Below are 24,544 nucleotides of genomic sequence, written 5' to 3'. Positions count from 1 at the left end.
CTGTGCATTTTGGGAATTGATGTGTTATTGCCGCTTTAAGTAATTGCTGTGCATTTTGGGAATCGTAGTCTGTTCTTGTTACACATTGCCACATAGATCACATTTGGATACTTCACACGGTGGCTGTGTGACCGGGGAGAGCGAACTCGGACTGCGACGGGAGTTTTCATTCACAAGATTCGCCAGTGATGCCCAGAGCTCCCCCCATGATTTTTTATTTGAATTTTAAAGCGATTACCTATTGCTCTATTATGCAAAACAGTTTGTGCGAGCTTGCAGTTGCCTGGCTAGATAGTTAACCTGCCGACTCTACCCAAGGAAGTCCAGCGGAGCTTAGTTAGTTAGCAAGCTAGCTAGCAGACACCGGCTAACGCCGAGTTAACGACGGAGGTCGCAAATCTTCACAATGCAGCGTTGGATCCGCTGTTGGACTAGTTAGAATGCAGCAGGCCAGGACGGTGATATTATGTAGTCAGCTGGCATATTTAGACTTGGTTAATAAACTATCTTAAACGTTGGTCGTATTTCAGACAGGTTCATAGATATTTAGTTAACTTGGCTGAAATCTACCCTCTTGCTAACGAGCTGTTTTCTACATTCAGGATTTGCATTCCTATAGCTGGCGGCGGCGCTTTGAAAGCGTCACCTCAACTTATTGGCTAATGTAGCTGACGTTAAACCATAGTCTAGCTAGTGTTGTGTTCAGGCTGAAACGTAGCTAAGATGATTTAGGTTGCTTATCTTGGATAAGCAAGGACATGAGTTGTCGATAGTTGTGAACCCTTCATCTAGCCAGCTAGCATTAATTGTTAAAAATACATCCGTGATAGTCATCTAATTTAAACAATTTTAACTAACGTTAGTTAGCTATGCAGTTGCCACTTTTAATCTTATTTTGTTTAGGCTAGATTTGAATGCATTTTAGCTGATGTTAGCTAGCTAGCACAACTAAAGCGAACAAAAGACCAAAGTTGAATTTGACCAGCGAGCGAACCAATGTTTTATACTTTCAAAAGGGTGCTGGTTAGTCAGCTGAAGTAAAGATGTCTTTCATAGAAAGTTTCTTCGCTTATTTTAATTTAAGTAGTTTACATTGGCTATGCATGGTCACACTGTTTATCGCCTCTATTGTTACGGTGCTTGTGTATCTTGTGCAATATTTCTTCGGCGATTTGCGAGCTGGTAATGTTAGTCCACCTGAAATTAGAAAATGGGACGAAGCGGACGCCCTACTGAATTGGGCGCTGTCACTGAAAAGCTGGAAGTGTCAGTGGAAGAAAGCCTGGATCAGAACGTTGAACGAAGAAGCGAAGAAGCCCACGGTAATGATTTTGGACCTTAACTTGACTAGTCTAACGTCATTTGGATGCATCCAGAAATATCATGTGTGAAATTTTACTGATTAACTAGGCATATACATTTATTTATTTAGCTATAACAAAACACGGAGTTGGCTGGTCTGCAGCTGTCACCTAGCTGTAAACAACGTTAATTTGCTGACTTATAACTAGATATCTTAAGAAATTGCTGTCATGCTACACTACCTCGCTTAACGTTAAAAAATGTTTCGACTATAACATACTATTACAAACTAGCTAAGGTTAAAGTTGTAGCTTGCTAGATTTGTTACTTTGTTTCGCTTAGATGCTGGTAAGGAACCCTTTAACTGCGGATCTTTAACTGCTTAGCTAGCAATATTTTAAGGAAATGGGAAATCGTTGTACTGTAATGAACTGGTTATGCCTAACGTTAGCTAGTTGGCTATCTAACTTAACTCGTGACAGCGCGCTGCAGGCAGGTCAGACTTCCTTGATGCTCATGAAGTTGGTAGCTAATAAATTAGCAAAAAATGTCATGTGTGCTGTTACATATTGCTGCTTAAGGCGCCGAGTTTTGGTTGGCATCATAGTCATTCCATGTTTTTTTTTTATATCTAATGTTTTTGCAGGGGTGTAACACGGATTATTTTTTTACATTTTATTTTTCATGATCGTTGGGGAGTTTAAGACGTCATGACGTCTAGTTATGGTATGTGGCTGGTGGCAACGTGTCAAATTGACTTTGATTCATGGACTAGGCAAGAATTTGAAAGGGAGGAATCCGAACCTTAAAAGGCCGTATATATATGGTCTCTCGTCTGCAGTCCATTTGTGCCTGTTTAAATAAGCAGCGCTTCCTGCTCTAATCTTTACCCAAAGTAAGATGTCGGCGTGCTTTGGTTACACAGAGAGGTGTGCAGATAACCTTTGAAGAGGATGATGTTCAGGCCTCCGAACTGGCGGTCAGCCACGTATCAAGCTTTAACAAATCTACCGAGTTGAAGGTAAGTTAATCGCTTTTGCATTGTGTTGATGGGGATTGCTACTAGAGGTAGTGGATTCTGAGGAGATGCCATTGTTGTTGTTTTTTGTCTTATTAAATCGACTATTTTTTTGTCAAGACACTTGTCACTGCTACTGTCTGATCAACATTTCGGTGTCCCTAACTTCAGGAATCCAGAAAAGGCTTGTTGACTACAATCCTGCTTTTTTTTTTACATGCATATGTTGGTGGTAATCTTAAGGAGTGCTGTGGCCAATATCGGAGTCATGTGATGTCCATTAACCTTACTGGCATTCCCAGACTCTTTCTGTGATTTTTCAATTATGTACGTTAGCCATGACCCTTTTAGGAAAGTCATGCTGTAAGCACCTTTTAACAAGGAACGCGCCAGTTTACTGTTTATGGGTTTTCGAGTAGTGCAATGTTCTTAGTCTTCCTGCATAATTTTTATAGGATTCCCCCCGCAGATTGCTTGGGATGAGGGCAAAACCAATGGCTGGCTAGCACTGAACTCTTTCAGTTAGGCAATTCAATGTGCGTATACAGCACATATTGACAGTCACTATCAGAAGTCCCATATAAGGATTTTTTCCTTTTCTGGCGTGTCCATTTACAAGCTGGATGCCTGTATTGTCCTGCAGTGTTAGTACAATGGCAGATTTGTGCGGTGTCCCCTGAATGATTAATAGGAGCTTATTGCCTTCTCACTGCAAGGAGATTACATGGCCTTCCCCTGGAGTCAGCACACCTCAGCACAAGCCAGAGAAATGATGACGGGCCAACTTAACGCCCGTCTACACTGCATGTTTCTGCTTTCAGGCTGATTGTTTATACACTCGCAAGTGGACACGCACACACACACACACACACACACCCAAACCCCCTACCCACCACCATGTACACGCGCACGCTCACACACACACCCTCACACCCAAACCCAAACCTGCACACACACACACACACACACCCTAACACCCCCCTGCTCCACAAGCTGACAGACATGCACATGCACACACCCAAATCCTCACACACACACACGCACACCCCCCCCCCCCCCCCACACGCATACAGACATGCACACACGCACCCAAACCCTCACACACGCACTCACGCGCACACACGAACACACGCGCGCATGCGCGCACGCGGTTCCTCAGGTTGCATACAGTGAATCTGAGACCCAGGTCCAGTATTAGCTCACAGGCCACTTAGGGTTGGAGAACTGGTCTGGGATCAGTGTGGCCTGTGATCTGGTAATGGGTAAGGTTAGAAACAGACGAGTGCCATATTTCAGACAGGTTCACAAATTTTGGCTGCCCTCTTGCTAACAACCTGTTTTCTTTATTCAGTATTTGCATTCGTATAGCTGGTGGCGCTTTGCAAGTGGCACCTCAACTTATTAGCAAATGTATGCTAACCGCAGTGTTGTTGTCAGATAGATATGCAAGATTATTTGGGTTGCTTACCTCGGATAAGCAACAACAGGCGTTATCGTCAGTTGTTCACACGTTAAGCTTTATTGAGCTAGCGTTAATTGTTAAATATATACATCCGTGCTTGCCAAACAAGCTCAGTTAACTAACATTACCCAACTCTAGTTATGCGGTGGGCACTTTTACTCTTATTTTGTTTAGGCAAGTTTTGGGAAGATCAGCTCTGAGAGGCTGTGGGTGTCTCTCTCTGCAGAATGTGTGCTGTCGGGTGGTGGGAGACCGACTGCAGGTCTCCTTCACTGCCACTCCGAAAGATGCCCCGCCCGCCACCAGCCCCCAGACGTACAACCTCAAAATCTCTCCGCTCCAACTGCAGGTACGGTCCGGCCGCCTGGGGTTCTCTGCCCTCTCCCTGTCTCCCCCCCAAAATGTCTGAGGGCTTGCCAGATGATGTTACTGCCCACTAGCAATCAAGGTGTCAAACGGGCTTCTTCTGCCAAAACACTAAGAGCAGTGTTTGCAGCAAAGTACTCTAGCTAGTCTGCAGCAAGCAGAGCTTTTCCGGGGTTTTCTAGAACGTGATTGTTCTGCATAGCTGCTTACTGTTCCGCAGGCATAGTGTACCATTCTCCAGAGTCACTGGGGGCCTCGCAGCTCTCTCTCTTTATCTCTCTCTGACTCTGTCTCTCTCAGACTGTCTCACACTGACACACACACACTCTGTTTTCTTCGTGCGAGAGTTTGTGTTGTGGCTCATCAGTCGGGAGTCTGAGAACGACAGTAGAAGCAGGAGCTGGCTGCTTTAGCGCAACCGCATTGGGTCAACAGTGTGTTTACACAATACGGAAAAGGGCAATCTGCAGTGAGAGTGTGGGATGGGGTATGGGGGATGGAGGGGGGGGGGCTGTGTAGATGGGGCATATCTGTCCTTTGTTTTTATTGGTAGGAGGCCTGATTTATTGGGCGTGACGCTCTTGGCGATGGGTTTGTCCTTTCCTCGTGAGAGCGGGATTAAACGGCGAGGTCCTGGGGGTGGGAGAGTGACCCGGAGGCCTTGTTAAAATCACTGTCAGCCGCTCGACTCCGAGAAGGACCCCCCCCTCTCTCTGCGATGACGTAAACACCCCCCCTCCGCCCCCCGAGAGGGCTGTCGCCATTACAGACTTCCTGTCCCAAAATCATCGTCTTTTTGGCTCTCGGACAGGAGTGCAGCGCACTTAAGTCTCTCTCCCTCCCTCTGATTGGCTGATGCATTCACTCATTCATTCCCTCGTCATTGGTCAAGGTTAATTAAGTTCCTCCATCTCAGCTCCTGCGATCATATCAGGAACCCGGGGTGCAGCCCTTTTCATTTCATTTCGGTCGTTCAGCACAGAAGGCATTTGGTGCAGAGGGAGAGCATATTTCTGCTGTAGCTGGTTTGGTAAGTGCCTTCCTGAAGAAAATCCCCCCAAACCAGCTTTAATGGAGGTTAAATTGATAATATCTTTTTTCTCTATACATTTATCCATTTCCCCCCTGTATCTTCACTGTTGTTTTTGAGGGCGTAAATATTAATCATCTTCATCGATGGCACTTTATTGCACAACACTTTCACAGCTCCTCCCAGAGCAGAACGAACAGCACTGACAGAGCTTCTGCAAGAATGTGTCTAACAAGATTAAACTTGCCTGTGCGGCGCTTCTGAAAGGGGTGAAATGTGCTCGGTGATATATGCTGATGTGTACAAGGCACCGGTGCGTGCATTTTAACAACGGTTTACACGCGGTCGCCCCGGGTTACTGCGGATACCGATCCTCTCCTCATTAGCATGCCGAACACGGCGGCTTGGAGCCAGAGCGGCATTGTCCGTGGCAGACCTGGGTCAAACACATTATTGTTTTGGGTTAAAATACTTTCCTGCACTCATTTCAGACCTTACCCATGCCTTCTGCCCCGAGAACCAGCCTCTGGCCTCAGGCAGGGCTTTCTGGGCCCCCCGGTCCAGGCTCAACCGCTTCAAGCACCCTGGTCCCCTGGTCCATCAGACCCCTAAACGCCGTCTAAACCAGCGCCATGCCACCTGTGCTGAATGTACTCGTGCTGTGTTTTGTATATTGGTATGATTATTTGGATCCGTGTTAGACAGGCAAGTGCAACTTGGCTTTGTGACTGTGTTTGTATTTTACATGATATTTTATTCAGCAGCCACTGTTGTGTCCCAGACAAAGTTCCTTTGGGACAATAAAGTATTGGAACCTGTGAAATACTCTCAAAAAGTGCAAACCCCATCTTGGCTGGCCCAGTTACACCAGGCAAGATCAGTCGAGCACAGAAAAGTATTGACCAAGGTCTGGTCTGTAGAGGTCAGGCCCCTTTCTCCCGACCCCACTGCCGTTCATTTTGGGCTAGCCCCTGCTGTAGTCCTGTTTAAACCCGCTAGCCTCTAGAGGGTGGATCACTGCGACTTAACTCCAGGATTACCCGAAGAATTAAGGTTATTTATTTTTAAACCGATAAGGTGCTTGTTGCTTGTTGCTAATTAAGATTGGCTGAGAGAGGGAGAATGAAAATGAAAGGGAGACGTAGAGAGAAATGAGACTGAAGTTCAGGTGGCGTTTTGCATCTTGGCTCTTTTGCTTTTGCTTTTGTTTTTGCGATGAGGGGGATTTCCCCCCCCCCCCCCCCCCCCCCACTACCCCTTTTAGTCATTTGCCATCTGGAACGGTCCCGGGGCTGTGGAAATATTTGGTGGATTTTTTCGGGTGTGTGAGTGACACTAGAAAAGTCGCGGCGCTTTGGCCCTTTGTACAGTGCATGGGAATACAGGGCGGCCTGCTTTTGTTGTTCTGTAGCTATGCAGCCTCTGCTGCTGTGCCTCTGGCACCATTGTTTCTCCCATGGGCCGCGGCTAAATGCCTTCTGTTGTGCCCCTGCCCCTGTTAACTTTCTGTGTGGGATATGCCACCGCTGTCTTTTCCGTAATATTATTGTGAAATAAAACCGATTGTGTTCCATTTCTCCCCGTGCCTGGTTGTGTAGTGCCGTATGTTGTGTTTCCCTGTGGCAGATTTGGAGTACACTTGAAGTAGCGTGTGTTTGTCGTCAGTGTGTTTGGATTTCTGTTGTGCCGATATGATTAGAGATTAGCCGTGGGTGACACGCCGCTCCCTGCTGTGTGTGATATTTACTCACCTTTACCTTTCAAAGAGAGACTGTGATTCAGGGATACGGTGACCATGGGTCGGCCGGGAATGTGTAATCAGGCTAGGCCTGTTATCGGTGTGTGTGGCGTATGCGTGTGTGGCAGACATTCTCTGTTGTCAGGGGGATTTCTATAATTCCCCTGAGGAGGTCTGTTTTTGGACTGTCAGCTTGTTCAGTGAGGGTAGCTCACACCTGGAATACACTTCCTACACACACAAATAAAACCACACATGGCACATTCACAACTCATCTGAAATTGTGGTTAAAAGACAACCACAAGTGTGCCCCTGCTCTGTAAATATCTTAGACTTGCTCTGTTTGATGTACTTTTAATGCAGTTGTATTATGTTTGTCTTGGTATTTTACATTTATTGTTTTTAATAAACCTGCCCAGGGACTACTGCTGAAAGTTAGCCATGTTGGCTAATCCGGCGCATTTACAGAATATTTATCTTTGTGTCTCTGTAGAACTACACTGAGTAAAGTGTGTGTCGCTGGAGAACTACACTGAGTAAAGTGTGTCTCTCTGTAGAACTACACTGAGTAAAGTGTGTGTCTCTGTGGAACTACACTGAGTAAAGTGTGTGTCTCTGTAGAACTACACTGAGTAATGTAAAGTGTGTCTCTAGAACTACACTGAGTAAAGTGTGTGTCTCTGTAGAACTACACTGAGTAATGTAAAGTGTGTCTCTGTAGAACTACACTGAGTAATGTAAAGTGTGTGTCTCTGTAGAACTACACTAAGTAAAGTGTGTATCTCTGTAGAACTACACTGAGTAATGTAAAGTGTGTCTCTGTAGAACTACACTGAGTAATGTAAAGTGTGTGTCTCTGTCCTGCAGCTGGACCTGCAGATGCGGGAGGTGTCTGAGGAGGTGCAGGTGGCGTGGACGCTGTCTAACCTGGAGGTCTGGGACCTGCAGGTGACACCCAGCTCCGCGCAGGTGAGCCCTGAAGCTGCACCACCACCTGTCAGTACAGCACCATGTTTTACACAGGCCTAATCAGCACACGTGTCCTTGTAATCTGCTGAGGACGTTTTAAATTGACACGTTGTCATTTGTATTAAATTTACGGCGGATAGGACAGATATGGTCTGATGGAGTGTGTGGGGTGGTTGTTGGAGGTCATTCGCTGTGTGTGTGTGTGTGTGTGTTAGCTAGCCTATGGTGCTGCTGCTAGCTACAGTGGCTTCTGTCCAGCTCAATGCTGAGCTAATTTATCTAGATTTTAGTTCAGGGGAAGGACTGCACTGAGCTGTGTGTGGAGCCAGCCGGAGTGAGCGCTGTGTGTCTACACATCTCTGCTCATGAGTGGGTTGATGGTTCTCTGTGTCTCTCTCAGTTTGGTGCAGCAGGGTGTGTGTGTGTGTGTATATACAGGGCTCACACTTGTGTGTTGCTCTGTGGGTGTGTGGGTGTGTGGGTGCGTGGGTGCGTGGGTGCGTGGGTGCGTGGGTGGGTGGGTGGGTGTGTTGACGGCTCTCTGTGTCTCTCAGAGCGGTGTGTGTGTGTGTGTGTGTGTGTGTGTGTGTGTGTGTGTGTGTGTGTGTGTGTGTGTGTGTGGATGGCTCTCTGTCTCTCAGCGCGGTGTGTGTGTGTGTGTTGATGGCTCTCTGTGTCTCTCAGAGTGGTGTCGGGGGCCCCAGCGTGTCTGTGATCAGGGACAGACTGCGGCAGCTCCTGTGTGGGGCTCGTCCCTCAGTCCTGCTGAGCAGCCGGCCTGCCCAGGCTACAGAGCTGAAGGTGAGAATCAACACCAATCAACACTGCCCAGTGTTACTGTATCTACACTGCACCAATCAACACTGCCCAGTATTACTGTATCTACACTCTGCACCAATCAGCACTGCCCAGTGTTACTGTATCTACACACTGCACCAATCAGCACTGCCCAGTGTTACTGTATCTACACTCTGCACCAATCAACACTGCCCAGTGTTACTGTATCTACACTCTGCACCAATCAGCACTGCCCAGTGTTACTGTATCTACACTCTGCACCAATCAGCACTGCCCAGTGTTACTGTATCTACACTCTGCACCAATCAGCACTGCCCAGTGTTACTGTTTCTACACTCTCCACTAATCAACACAATAATTTGTTGTCCAGGACACCAAACAACTATTCCCAGTGTTGTTCATAATCATAATAATAAGAACTTTATTTGTATAGCACTTTTCATACATAACATGAAGGTAAAAAACAATAAAATATTCACACACAACAGAAGTTTTGATTGTTTAGAAATTTACATAAAACAATAAAACAATAAAACAGGTTGTCCTATTGTCCAGGTTGTACAATAAAACCAAAGATAAAAACAGAACAAGGTAAAACAAAGCTCAATGAAAGGCCCTCTTGCAAATGATAAAGTTGTGATTTATCAGTAATTATGAAGCTTCACACTCTTAACAGCATGACATGATGGTGCAAAATGAGAACTGCCCAACTAGCAAACTTAAGGACAGGACGTTAGTTAGGCCTGTTTGGGCATCGTAAAGGCTGATTTATGCTTCTGCAACAGTGTGTTTTACGACAAAAGGAGAACTATGTCCGACAATGTTTTGCATTTATACTGTAGTCCTGTGACGGTGCGTATTGTTACTATAGCAACCAGCTTCTCCACAAACCGGTCCATTTCCCTGGCTAGCCATGTAAACAAAACGTCTTCATTCATAAAAAAACAATTACCCTAGTAAACGAGTTTCCTCGCCATGGCAACCTTTTGTCTTCCTTTCAGTCAACCAATCACGGCTGCGCGACTGGTGTCCTGAAGATACAAGGTCATCCTGTCGCCAACGCTGAAAAGCGCAGAATGACGTCAAAACTGTGGAATTTGCATCATTATTTGTTCGCGGACACATCCCAGACTTTGTCGCCGACACATTAATCAGCCTTAAGCCTCCACAGGGCACGAGCGTGACGTTTAGAAAGGTATAAACAAATGGCTGAGTGCTCCAAATACAACGTAAATCACACATCTAGCCGCCAACTGCCAACCTTAATCAAAGTGATGCCTCAGAGCCAATCAGCAGTCGGGAGCTGCTCGAGCAGAAGAGAGTCAAGGGCACACCCGCGCTGGGTGATCTTAGCTACAGCTCAGTCAAGGCTCTGTCGCTCTGCATAAGGCTGCAAGCACGGAATGATTGTTCCCAGCATGCATTGTGCCATTGTTCTCCATGGTTTTGTGAGCCACAGAGCGCACACTGCAACAAACAACAAGAACTAAGCTTCCCCAGAGGAACGGCCGAAAACACTGTGATTGATTAAATGGGGAAACAACAAGATTGAATTAGCTTCTTGCAGCCATTATGAAGAGCCAAACAATGACATTTTGGGGTCAGGCGGCCACCTAGCTCTTATAAACATCTCAAGGCATTAAAAACTCCCTGAGTATCGCTGAATACTGAACCAATGGATGAAATTGCAGTGTTCATGTTGTACTTTAGTTTAGATGTGCTGGGATATATATTTTTTAAATCTATTTTGTTGGGATTTTGGGGTTTTGCCGTGCTTTCCCTTCAGATAAATTCCCTCAGTTTGAAATAGTATGAGATACTTTATTGTAATTGCTGCTATACTAACCTGGTTCTGTACACAGTAAAAACATTTGATCCCAGAAAAAGTAAATGAAGGAAGTTTGTCTCAGAAACCTGCTTGCCCGGTTACCCAGGGGTTGTGGGATGGTGTCTGGGTGTACACAGGTGTCCGTCTCCCTCCCTGGGGGTTTTGGGATGTTGTCTGTGTGTACACTGACGTGTCCCGTCCCCCTCCCTCCGGGGGTTGTGGGACGGTGTTTGTGTGTACACAGGTGTCCGTCTCCCTCCCTGGGGGTTGTGGGACGGTGTCTGGGTGTACACTGAGGTGTCCGTTTCGTCCCCGTCCCACAGGAAGCGCAGGCGAAGGCGTCTAAGCTGGCGTCCCCGCCCAAGCCCCCCCGCGCCCATGACTGGAAGCTGCTGGTGAAGAACATCAAGGTGACGTGGAGAGAGGAGGACGACGGTGCTGCAGGTGAGTCCTCCAGTGTCCTCACTTACCTGGACCTCCGCATAACCTCACCTGGACCTGACTAACCACCTCAGCATAACCTCACCTGGACCTGACTAACCACCTCAGCATAACCTCACCTGGACCTGACTAACCACTTCAGCATAACCTCACCTTGACCTGACTAACCACCTCAGCATAACCCCACCTGAACCTGACTAACCACCTCAGCATAACCTCACCTGGACATGACTAACCACCTCAGCATAACCTCACCTGAACCTGACTAACCACCTCAGCATAACCTCACCTGGACATGACTAACCACCTCAGCATAACCTCACCTGGACCTGACTAACCACCTCAGCATAACCTCACCTGGACCTGACTAACCACTTCAGCATAACCTCACCTTGACCTGACTAACCACCTCAGCATAACCTCACCTGGACCTAACTAATCACCTCAGCATAAGCTCACCTGAACATGACTAACCACCTCAGCATAACCTCACCTGGACCTGACTAACCACCTCAGCATAACCTCACCTGGACATAACCAAATACCTCAGCATAACCGATTATTTGGACATGACCATACCTGGACATAGTCTTACCTGTGCATAACCAATTACCAGAATATAACCAATTCCCTGGACAAAACTTCACCTGAACAAAACTGCGCCTGTACGTGAACCTGCTTGTGCATAACTTCTTTTGGTCATAACCTTACCTGAACATAATTTCTCCTGGTCATAACCTTGTCATAATCTTACATGAACATAAACTTGCCTGGGCATAATTTTACGTGAACATAACCTTACCTGGACGTAAACTTACCGGAATAGAACCTTACCTTGACGTAAACTTACCGGAATAGAACCTTACCTGGGCGTAACCTTACCGGAAAAGAACCTTACCTGAACATGACCTTACCAGAGGTAACCTTACCTGAACATAACCTTACCTGAAAGGATTGACACTGCGAGGTCGGTGCTCTCAACTTTCAGGAACATGCTTGGCTAGTGAGCCAAGGGTTAGTTACTGCACCTGGAGAATTGTACTCATGTTGGTGAGTGATTGGTGATGGCGATTCCATAACCAGATTTAAGATTTTTGATTTAAGGATGTTCTATATTCGGTAGCGTTCAGGATTTCCCATGCCTTTTCAGTGACATGGAACTGTAGTTTCAGGCAGATTCATTCCTTACCACCAAGGAGCAAGTTTGTCTGGTGGTCTTAATGCTATTTGATGTGACACGACGTGGCTGAATATTTTCTAGCACAGTTAACCGATAATATAAGCAAACTCCAAGCGGCGACACGTTTAATTCCTCCTAATTACAGTTCCGTGAGCCTTTCATCTTTGCTGGACCACAATGACGGCATTGTTTCTAACCAGGCAGGTGTCTAATTTGTGCCCGGTCCAGGAGTGCACTTCTTTAATTAGGATTGACCTGAAAGGACAGTCGAATTTCTCCGTCGGCAGTAAACAGGAAGCTGTTGACAGGCGGACGTGCGGGCTGGCAGGAGATAATAAATCGCGCGGGTTTCTGGTTTCCGTCAGGGCCGCGCAGCTGCCAGGGCCGCCGTTACCTTTCCTTGTTTTCCCGAGAGCCGTCGAACGAACCTCCGCTGATATATTAGGCAGGGCTCAGCCATTCAGGTTCCAGTTGCGGCGTCTTCTTCTTTGGTCTTATTTATTTATTTATTTATTTTCCCCACATTAAAGCAAAGTGCACTTTAACTCTGAAATGGGTTTATTGATGAAATCTGCGGGCAGGGACTCCGGCCAAATTGGCTCCGTCTCCGGCGCGTTCCGAGATGCTCTGACTCATGCCGATGCGGGTTCATTAAGGATTAAGGTCGCCCCCCTGTCCTCTTCTCCTTACCGCCGCCGTTATCGGGCCCGGCCGGAACTGACGCCCCCCTCTGTCCTCCCCGAATTTCAGGCAGCACCAACCCCTACTGCGTCCTCCAGCTGGACGACCCGGCTCAGAAGGTCTCCACGTCCGTGTCCAGGGCCACCTCCAACCCCTCCTGGGACCAGCCCTTCATCTTGTGAGTGCCGAGACGTCGCCGTTACCCGGTTCGCCAATGTAATGCGAGGGGTTGAGCCCCTGGTTGACTCTTAAGTTCAGGGAAAGTGCGGACGGAAGTATGCTCTTCTCTGAAACGTGATGTCAGCTGTTGCCTCTCTGTAGTCCAACAATAAACCAACATTGGGTTGGTGGAGGACATAAATGTGTAGCTTGTCAATCTCCCCCCTCAATCAACTTAAAATCTCCCCGTTTCCAGTGCAAGGCCATACCCAGTTACATATCGCCGTGTAGGGCTGTTGGCCACCACTGTCAGTGCTGTGTGGTCTGGTGTTGGTGTCAGATCAGGAGACCCCATCCTTACTCTAGAACATTGGTTACCAACCCTGTTCCTGGAGATCTTCCGTCCTCTATGTTTTCACTCCAACCCTAACAAAGAACAACACATTCAACAGTCAGATATCTCATTAGTAGAATCACGTGTGCCATATTAGGGTTGAAATGAAAGCCTACAAGATGGTAGATCTCCAGGAACAGGAGCACTGGTTGCCGCTGCTCTAGAACGACGCGAGAGGAGCCCCCTTTATTCCTTTATATCCCCAGTTAAATGAGTTCAGACGATGGTGCTTTTGTGATGGCAACCAGGCCAGGACTTTCAGTGTGCTCAAAGGATTTACCGCGGTGAATAATGAGCGTCTCTGTATCTGGTGTTCCCGCAGTCCCAGTGTCTGAGGATGGATGGGCTCTAGATGAGCGAAGTTAAACACTGCTTATCTCTCTCCCTCTCTCGCTACCCTCTCTCCCTTCTCCCGCTCCCTCCCTCCCGCTCTCTCCCCCTCTCTCTCTCTCTCCCCCTCTCTCTCTCTCTCTCTCTCTCTCTCTCTCCCCCCGTCCCCCCCTCCCTCTCTCTGCAGCGAGCTGAGCGGGCGATCAAAAGAGCTCAACATTCAGGTCCTGGACGAGGGGCAACCGGAGGAGAGTGAGTCAGTCCGCATCTTCCAAACATCTGTCACAGTCATAAATCAAGTCCTGCTAAGAAGCCTTGTCCTAAAACTGGGCAGACCAACACTGTTCCTGGAGATCTACCGTCCTGGAGGTTTTCATTTCAGACCTAATTTGGCACTCCTGATTCCACTAATCAGCAACTCAATTAGATCTATAGCTGCTGAATGAGGTGCTTTGGACGGTAGATCTCCAAGAACAGGTTTGGGCAGTCCTGTCCTAAAACGTCTTTAGAATCCCATTCTGAAATACCTCAGAGAATCCCTTTCTGAAAATGAGTGAGGACCTTTTTTATTTATTCAGATTTTTCATATGAGACGCTCACACCTCTGCTCCCTATGGCAGGTGCCCTGATTGGCCAGGTTTCGGTGCCCTTTGACCTTGTTAAGAAGCAGCCCAAAGGACAGCAGACGTTTGCACTTATGAATAAAGACCAAGTGGCTGGGACACTTTCTACTGAGGTAAAGCTGCTTGTTACAGTCTTTGGAGAGCTACAGCATACTCTAGATTTAATTGTAATAGACTTCCATTTAAATGTTGGTGTGGTTGTATGTGTGGGAGGTCAGGGTGAAATCATTCATTTGAAATACACACCAGTAAAATTCCTGTTGGGAAGTGACGTGATGCATGTTGTGGGAAGTAGCATGTTTCTGTGAAAATTCTCAAGTGTGTGTTCCCCGCTAACACATAAAGTTCTCACAAAGTTGCTGCCATGTAGTGGCAGTCTTATAACATTGGACAACATTCCAGAAACATTGTTATTAAAATGTTATTTAGCAGACACCTTTATCAAAAACAAATGACAGTTGATAAGACCAAGCAGGGGACGATCCCCCTGGAGCAATTTGGGGTTAAGGGCCTTGCTCAAGGGCCCAACAGCTGTGCGGATCTTATCGTGGCTACACCAGGGCCACCAACCTTCCAGGTCCCACTCATGCACCTTATGCCAGTGGACAACATGCTGCCCCACATTGTGAGAACATTTTGTGTTAGCTGGGTTCACCTTAATATTTAAAGCATTCCAAATTTGACCCAGGTGGGAAACTAATAGCACAGGAGTGTCTGTGAACAGATTTCTGGCAGTCGGTTTGTGCTGTGGTACAACTGTGTAAGATGGTGGTTATCTGACTCGTTGTACCTTTGTTAGGTTAACATTACTGTTAGCGATTACGAATGGGCCTTTGTGCCTTCTTGGCGAGGTGGCATTTTCATATTCCTGAGAATACCACTGATCTCCACTGCTGTTCATTGCTCTGATTAGACCGGTTGCCAGGCGATGGTAATGTAATCTCTGTTGTGCCCGTTGGGGCTTTCCGAAAGTGACATCCAATCCCTGCCCCCCCCTTCCCTCCCTCCCCACCCCCCAGTTCAGGTATCTGGAGCCCAGTGAGGTGCGGTCCTGGCAGACCCCCACCCCCGCCCCCACCAAAAAGGTGGAGATGGACCGCACGGTCATGCCCTGCGGCACCGTGGTCACCACCATCACCGCGGTCAAGAGCAAGCCGGGCCGGACCCTGCCCCACGCGCTCAACGGAGGTACGGGCCTAACCCCTGGGTCCAGTTGGTTCTGGTTCCCGGTCATGTTCCACTAGACTACAGGCTGTTTGACACAGAAACATGTTTATTCACAAACTGACCGTACGGGGAACACAGTGCCACACCTGATGCTATACAGGTCTTGCTTAATTTCGTACCATCTGAAATATAAATGCTTTACCATGCAACAACCTTTCACCGACTGCAGACCGTGTTGCAGTCACAACAAGAACACGTGTTTTGAGAAACGGCAGTAAACAATAGAATGTTATTCAGGGCTTTAGTGTTATCCCATCCTGTCTTGTTGGATATACTGGTTCCATTCAGTGGCTGAGTCTCTTCACCCAGGAGTTGCACGAGTGTAGCGGCCTAGCCTTCCATTATTCAGCCAGTTCAGGAATTGAATCAAAATTCAACTCCCTAATGGAAAAACTTCCATGTTTTTCTGAGGATTCTTCCAAGAAATTAGCTAAATTTAGGTGTCATTTTCCTAGTTTAATTGTTTCGACGGTGCCGTAATGCAATAGGCTGTAGATTTGCCCTGTACTTCTGTAACTCACCCCCGGGGAAACTGAAGAAGTCGTCTCATCTGGTTGCTCATATCTCAGGGTTATCTTACAACAGGCTGGCTGTGGGAAGCTTTGGCTGAGAGTCGTTTCCCATTTCCACAGTCTCATCACATTACCCTTATATACGCACAAAATGGCCGCAAGACTCCGCATTGAAGTATCTTTGGCTGGGTGCTGCTGAAGTGACGGCCAAATGACTGCAAGCCTCGATCCCATTCGCTGATTGACCGGCTCGCTTGCCAAACGTTAACATTTCACCTCTTAGTGAAGGAGAGGACAAAATGGCCGCTGAAGTATTTTCAGTTTAGATTTAGTCATAACTTACTGATTAATTATTAACGCGGTATTTGCTTCCTAATGTGTCTGGTATGCATTCGAAGCTTAATTGTGTTGTTGGAAGGATCTCCTGGGAAAAGCTTTAGCTCACAGATGCAATGCTTTCACTTGTGGAATGACATTGACAAGCCTTGACATTTTTCCTCATTGTGTCACTGTGGATAAGAGAGCTGGTAATCGCTGTGTTGACGTTTTCCTGGACACCCGTGCTGATAGGGTGAGGTATTGGGGGCAGTGTCTGTGGTTGGTCAGTTCTGTGGTTCTGACCCGTCTCTGTTCCCTGCTGTGTTTCAGAAACGCCCTTCAAGGCTCCGCCCAAGTCCAAGCTGTCGGGAAGACGAGTGTCAGAGCAGCACTCTGTGTGCGGAGCCACCGTCAGCAAGGCCTTGTCCTCCTCCGATACAGGTGTGTGTGTGGCCCTGTCCTCCTCCGATACAGGTGTGTGTGTGTGTGTGTGTGGCCCTGTCCTCCTCCGATACAGGTGTGTGTGTGTGTGTGTGTGTGTGTGTGTGAGAGACCCTGTCCTCCTCCGATACAGGTGTGTGTGTGGCCCTGTTCTCCTCCGATACAGGTGTGTGTGGGGCCCTGTCCTCCTCTGATACAGGTGTGCGTGCGTTTGGCCCTGTCCTCCTCCGATTCAGGTGTGTGTGTGTGTGTGTGTGGCCCTGTCCACCTCTGATACAGGTGTGTGTGTGTGAGGCCCTGTCTTCCTCTGATACAGGTGTGTGTGTGTGTGTGTGTGTGTGTGTGTGTGAGGCCCTGTCCTCCTCCGATACAGGTGTGTGTGTGGGGGGCCCTGTCCTCCTCCGATACAGGTGTGTGTGTGGGGGGCCCTGTCCTCCTCCGATGTGAGTGTGTGTGTGTGTGTGTGAGGCCCTGCCTTCCTCTGACACAGGTGTGGGTGCCTGTGTGTGTGTGTTTTCTTCAGACACAGGTGTGTTTGGGTGCGTTTGAGTGTGTGTGCAAGGCCCTGTCCTTCTCCCTTGTGGAACTGTAGTGAATGATTAGATTCCTCAAGTGAATCTTGTCTGTGAGGTCACGATGCCAAATGTGATGTAATGGTGTGGAGTGTGATGTCATGCGTACGTCCCGTGGGCAGAGCTCCTGATCCTGAACGGGACGGACCCTGTGGCCGAGGCCGCCATCCGCCAGCTTCACCAGTCCGCCAAGCAGAAGCTCAAGTCCCCCGTGAAGAAGAGCACCATCATCATCTCAGGAGTGGCTAAGGTTCGCTCTACTGCGCTCTCCATCTGGAGACACGCGCTGATACACACACACGCACAGGGCGATCATACACACACTATGTCTATGTGTGCATTTGGGCTGTGACCTACCCCACACACAAGTACAAAACATGTCTGCACAACTAATAGTGACTCTTGTCATGATTCTTTAAGCTTTATTAATTTTTACAGGGAATTTGTGCTTGTGTTCTAGAGAGCCACTGCTGCCAATCACCAGTAGTGATTGTTACTTCAGCATTAGAATGTTCAGGTAACATATTTGGGATCTCACACATTCATATTTAAATACCCCCCCCACTCTCCCCAGACCCCTCTGTCACAGGACGATGAGATGGCCCTCATGGCTGGGTACGCCGCCTCTATGGACGCCTCCATGACCGAGGGCCCCTGCCCCGCCTCCGACGGGGCCACGGGGGGCCCCACCGAGGCCCCGAGTCTGGCAGACCCCCAGGAGGGCCCCGGCGAGGCGGGGCCCGAGGAGAACTGGGACAACCAATCGGAGCAGGACCCCGACGCGGACAAGAAGTCGGCACTGTCCCTGTGCATTTCCGAGTCGGGCTCCAAGAAGGGGAGAGGTAAGAGATTTATACAGCCGTGTGTCACTCGAGTGAGCCGGCGAGTCTGTACGCTGAAGGGTTCAAATGATCTGAATGAATTCAAATAAAGTCATGGTTCACATTATGATAAAATAAAATAAAAATCACTTTTTTTTATCGATTTCTGAACAAGCTACTTGGACTCTTTCATGATTACATGGGACAGTGGTGCCCAACCACTTGCCACGGAGGCTGAGAGTATGCAGGTTTTCATTCCAACCCATCACTACCCCAGCTGATTTCACCAATTGACACACCTTCAGCCAGAGACGAGGGGGCTGGAGGGGGCTACAGAAACCCAGCTGGTGAGGTGATTGGTTGGAATGAAATCCTGCATACTGTCAGCCCTCCGTGGCACATGATTGCCCACCCCTGCCGTAGAATTTAAGCCAAGAGTCCAAAATCATTTCTGTTAGCAGGAAACCAGGCTGGCACATCATGAAGCAGGATTACTGAGTTACCTGGATAAGTTCTGAGTAAAACCCAGACCCCTTCCAGAACTGGAACGTGGACTGAAGTATTAACACAGTTATTGGGTTTACTCTGAACTTATCCTGCTAAGGTTACAACGAGTTTGGATGCTCTCGCACAGACTGTGACCACCGATCTGATGATAGCACGGACCATACGGGCTGCCGACCAAATCAGAAAAACCTCATGCACGGAACCACCTCCAGATTGGTCAATGGGGCTCGGAACACAATCTGCTGGCGAGACCCCTCACCCCTGGCGAAGTCAAGCCAACCGTGCCAAAATGTTTTAGACTTGCCAAAAAAACAGTTGGGAGCCTGTCGGATCTGGTTGGAAAGGTATCTCACAGCTAGCTACTAACATTAAGACCTAATGTTTTTCGTATGATTTGGTCCCGATCCGATTTGGTCCCGATCTGAGAAACCTGAAAACCGGCAGCCCCAACTGGGAGATCCTGCTTGGTGATAGTCCCCCCTGGGCCCTGTGTTATGAATACACAAACGGCATGCAAACATCCCTCACGACAAGGCCTGAGGGAGACGGCTGACTCCAGACCTTTTGTGTGGAAAAACTGGAACGACAGGAGTTCCCGAACAAAGAGCGGACCGTCCCAAACCCTCTTCCGTGTGTGGCGCTGTATGTGTATCATTGGGCTCCGGTCTGTGCCTCATTTCCTCTGTCTAACTGTTCCCATTTCTGAATGCACTGGGGGAGGGGGCGGGTGTGTGCGCGTGTGTTTGTGTTCATTGTCTCTCTCTCTTGTCATTTTCTCCTGTTCATTTCTTCTCATTCTTTCCTTCCTCCTCAATGTCTTTCCCTTTCACTCTCTTCTGCCATCTTAAGAGGAAGCCAGTGCTAACCTGACATTAATACCGGCCCAGTAAGTGACCCTTTTGAGTAGCTTCAGTGTTTTAGTGAAGAATGCCTCATTGCAGGATTGTGCCTAGCCACACAATATATACAGTACAAATTCAGTTTTATTTGTATAGCGCTTTTCAGAGCAGACTGTCCCAAAGACACGTTGCATAGTTACATAGTTACGTAACAGCTTTAATATAAGTTTATTACAGTCCCAAATAGTGGGTCCAGCCTAGATTATTTCCACCTGTACCTTCCCAAACCAGTTTTTTTTATTTTTTTTATTCTCACTTTGTAAAAGGAGTAGATTGATCCATTTGTGTGGCTAACGTTCGATTATTGGCTAGCGGTGCTTAAAAACTGAAGTCGTCTTGGCGCGAGGATCTTCGATACTGTACTTTTATTGTCCGCTTATAAAAATGAACTTTGTTCCCTAATACGCATCTGATGTGTATCACATCATGCGTATCCAATACGAGCCTGATTATCTGTGTAAGGAAATCTGAAGGAGGAGAATTGTCTCGGAGTTAACAGAGCCACGCGGAGGCGCTGAAAGTATTGGGCTGGCATTTCTCCGCTCCGTCTCACCAGGGCGTCCCCTCTGAAAGGCCTGTTTGTTTGTCCCATCCTCTTAACCCCGTCTTACTCTGCCCTCGTTCCTCTCATCACTGTGCTCACACAATAAGGTTATATGGCCTCTCCTGGATGAACCGGGTCACCGTGACCATTGATAATGGCAGAGGTATGCCAGGAGTAGGGAGGTGGAGTGCTTGTTTTATAGGCACTAAAATGGAGTTGGTTCAGTGCCAAAACTAGCAAACAAACAGAACGTGGTTTACAAATGTCCTACGATTCGCGAGCAAACACAGTATGTCTTGTAAATCCGAAATACTATTTATTATCACATTCATGGGTGCTCCATTCAAACAATTACGGAAATGTTTTACAATGATTTGCACGATTCAAAAATGGAACTTATAAATCTTTTTTGTACTTGTAAAACATGTTTTTTACTTGCAATACAAGTCTTGTATTGAAAAACAGTTTTGTATTTGTTAGATAGACACCTTTTGTATTTCCAAAAGAATATATATATTTTTTGTTACTTGTGTTTTGCATGTTTTATTGTGTTTTTTTTCAAAACATCTTAAGTTTTATAATGGTGTTTTCATTAATCAAAATGCACGGTTTGCCTGTGAATTATAGGACATTTGTAAAATGTGTTCTGTTTGTTTGATTCTTCTGGCACTAAATTAACTCCATACACTAAGGATCAGTTTCACAGACAATGATTAAGCTTAGTCCTAGACTTACTGTAAATTCAGTTTTGTGTGGAGAACTGAATTTAGTCTAGGAATAGGCATAATCTATGTCTGTGAATCTAGCCCTAAAACTCATCTGTGGCGACTGCGATCAGGATAGTCAGGACACAAGAGTAGCTCTGTGAGTTTAAACTAAACGGGGGTACTGTATCACAAAGCAGGATTACCAAGTTGGCTGGATAAGTTCTGAGTAAAACCCGGAACTATTCCAAAACTGGAACATGGACTGAAGTAAAAACGGCTGTTCTGGGTTTTACTCAGTGAATTTATCCATCTAACCCAGTTTACCCTGCTTAGTGATATATCGTTGATAATTCCAGCCCCGTTGTAGCCACAATAAGATCCGCACAGCTGTCGGGTCCCTTGAGAAAAGCCCTTATTAACCCCGCATTGCTCCTGGGGGGGGGGGGGGGGGGGGAAATCACGCCCTACTTAGTCTATTCAACTGTAAGTTGCTTTGGATAAAAGCTAAGTAAGTAATTAGAAGCATGCAACACTTGCCTGTGTGAGCTTGACTCATCCCCCCCCCCCCCGTGTTCCCGCAGGCAGCTTCCTGCGCCAGAGCGCCAGGCTCTTCTTCCGCCGGCGGCACCAGAGGAAGGACCCCGGGATGAGCCAGTCGCACAACGACCTGGTGTACCTGGAGCAGCCCGTGGCCGTGGACAAGGAGCGGAGGACCGCCACCTTCAGCCGCATCATCAACCGCAAGCTGCTGCCCAAGAGCCGGAGCAAAGCCAACGGGTCCGCGGGCGAGCCGCCTCCGCACTGACCCCTGGAGAGTGAGGCCGCCTCCGCGCTGAGCCCGGAGAGCGAGCGAAAGGACGCACTTTAGATACTGTACGAAGAACCGGGGTGGACGCCTGCTCAGTTCAGAGCGTTTCGGGGGGGAGGCCGGGGCGCCATGACCGTATAACCGACTTAACTAACCGCAATGGACCGCGTTTCGTTTTTTTTTTGTCTATGAGAACCGTGGCCTTCTAACCCAAGATGAGGAATGCAGTGGCCATGTTATGAAAAAAATTATTTCTCCTTTCCTCCCTGAGTATAGCCACGTTTATTGACTTTGGGGAGGGGGGGGGGTGGGTGGTTGCCGGTTGTTTACCAAAAGGAACCAAAAAGTGGTTTTTGCACATTTTGAAGAGACAATGAAGACTCTTTCTCACTTTAACCCAGGCTTGTTCTGGACGCATTGCTGATCTAGCTAAATAGGCTACACTGGGTTATATCACAATGGGAGTTTACTATCAAGACAAAGGGAGACCAATTGATTGCGCTGCATGGCTCATTCCGTTACGAAGCTGTTAGGCTACTTGAATCCAACGGGTTTTTTTTACCTGTTAGTACTTCAAGGTCCATTTTGATAACATAACCTCTAACATAATAACATCTCCATAACCCATTCAGCTACTGTGAAAAGACTGCATATTGAAGACTACATGAGTTATGAGTCCAGTATTTGAGCTGTCACTCAAAGCAGAGACTTCCAATTAAGTGGCTTGCTTACTTTTAGGGAATTCGTTAATCAAAATGAAATGTACACGCAAGGTAATGCTAATAGATAAAAGTAGGTTAAAAACACTCTCACAAGCCATTGCAGCCTGAAATTACAGAGCTACACAGCGTCATTCATCGGAACGAGGAACTGCTTAAAACCTACATTCTGAATGTTCTTGCCTTTCAAAATAACGAATGTTAGCATTTGAAAAGCATTATGCAAGTGATTACCGTAGATTTTACTTCTCTCGTTTTCCAGCAACACTACAATTTTGTAAAGGGGTTTAACGTGTGCAGTGTGGCACCAGCGACCTGGAACGGAGGAAACACTATCATGAGAGACTGCAGTTGCGGCGGGACGCTGAAACGCGATGCGGTCGCCGTAGTTGCTTCATTGACTACTGTTTGTTTTTATGTTTTAAGAGCTTAGACGTATGAGGAATTTAAAGTTTACTGGGATGGCGTTTTTCTTTTTCTTTCATTTTTTTAAATATTTCAATTATGATTGTACATTTATTTTCCTATGCAGGTAAAACTTTTTTATATATAGAAGAAACGGCACCTAAATATCAGTTCATTCGATGATGTACTACTGTTCTTCCTGAATGAGCCTAGCAAGAAACTTGCTAACCATACACACAAAAACATAATGCATTAGATGACAAAAATCGGTGCAGTACATCCACTATAGGTTCAATTAATAGCCAATGACTCAAAGCCTGCTTTTTACCATGCACTGGAAGACTGATGGAGATTATGAGCGTAGTGCTAGCAGCTATCATGAGGTATTTCATGTATTCAGCCGTTTGACTTTTGAAGCCTCTTCATGGTGGTGTTTTTACCGTCTGTTGTTGGAAATCCACTTTAGTCTTTTTGAACCTGCAGCCGTGAGAAGAAATCATGAGAACTTCTGCATGGGTGGCTTTGATAAATCATAGATAAAAGAAAAAATCGAATTGTGCATTATTTGGAGTAAAGAAAAATACATACACATACGTTTCCTGGTCTTATGCCTGAATCTAAAAGAGTACCTGCTTGGCCAACAGCTCTGTTTGAGGTCCAATGTACAGAATTGGTGGAAAAAAATGGCTTCTTCATTGCATGCTGTGGGTTGGTTAAACTACAACACCTTTTAGAGGTTTTTAAATTGGGCTATATTTGACCATGGTGGATTCATATTTACTTGAGCCAGTGGTGTTTTCCAGTAGTACGATTTTTTTTCCCTCCACCATAGGCCTACTGATGAACACATACAAATTATGGCCCAACTGCTATATATAGAAAGCGAAAATAAAAAACAGGGAGTACATTTGAGGGAAATTTTTATGTGGCAGACTCGATTCTGAGCCTAATGAGTCTTAAAAAAATGCATACTTGTATAATGTGCTGATGGCTTGTAAATAAACTGCTTGCTGACATTTTATATTCACATCAGTTCCATCTAATAAATGGAGCCGTGGTGTATCTTAATATAGATCGTCAGTCAGTGCAATGCAGGGATTATCACCAGTTAACATATCAGGATTATAATTTTGAGCAATAAACATTGAATAACCACGATGCTGTGCCGTTGTTTTCATTGTATAACACTGAAATAAAACTCGTGCACTACCAGAAGTGAGCAGTACAATGTGAGTTTTATTTTTACCCTGTTCCTTGCTACACAAGCGTGCATCATCACTCCGGGGGGGGGGGGGTTTGAAAAGCTTTGAAGTTGTGGTGTGTAGGAGTTCCCAAGCAGGAGCAAGACGTCAGTAGTCGCCTACTCTTCTAATTGCGCGGTTGGTACGGCTATTCGAGATTGCCACTAATTGGTTTTTATAAACATGCGTAAGGAAGCAATAATTGATGATGGGTCTCGAGCTGTTTTGACCAGCGGTGTCCAATATTAACCGAAAAGGGCCGGTATGGATGCAGGTTTTTTGTTTTAGCCAAGGTCTTGATTGATTGCCAACCGTGGTTGGTTAGTTCGCTTAATCAGTTGTCACTCAGTGCAGGGCTAAAACAAAAACCTGCACGCACGCCAGCCCTTTTCGGTTAAGATTGGACACCTGTAGTGCAGGCCAGTGCTGTTTTTATTAATCAGTGTTTAAATGCACACTGGTGACGCACATAATGCAGAATGACCCGGGATACGAGTCAAATGT

General features: G+C 46.9%; 1 protein-coding gene across 1 annotated transcript; it reads left to right on the top strand.

Moving 5' to 3' along the window:
* Window positions 1-91: 91 nt before the first annotated feature.
* Window positions 92-24,014, top strand: LOC133132792 (C2 domain-containing protein 2). Its single transcript, XM_061248526.1, has 14 exons — window positions 92-1,322; window positions 2,228-2,323; window positions 4,009-4,131; window positions 7,784-7,885; window positions 8,570-8,686; window positions 10,835-10,955; window positions 12,883-12,991; window positions 13,884-13,948; window positions 14,317-14,432; window positions 15,339-15,507; window positions 16,707-16,817; window positions 17,512-17,639; window positions 17,964-18,231; window positions 21,449-24,014. The coding sequence occupies exons 1-14, from the start codon at window positions 1,044-1,046 to the stop codon at window positions 21,670-21,672; spliced, it is 2,028 nt and encodes a 675-aa protein (XP_061104510.1). The 5' UTR covers window positions 92-1,043; the 3' UTR covers window positions 21,673-24,014.
* Window positions 24,015-24,544: the final 530 nt, after the last annotated feature.

This window comes from Conger conger, chromosome 7, assembly GCF_963514075.1.
Source record: "Conger conger chromosome 7, fConCon1.1, whole genome shotgun sequence".
Taxonomy (NCBI): Eukaryota; Metazoa; Chordata; class Actinopteri; order Anguilliformes; family Congridae; genus Conger; species Conger conger.
This window is presented reverse-complemented; position numbering and strand designations above follow the sequence as displayed.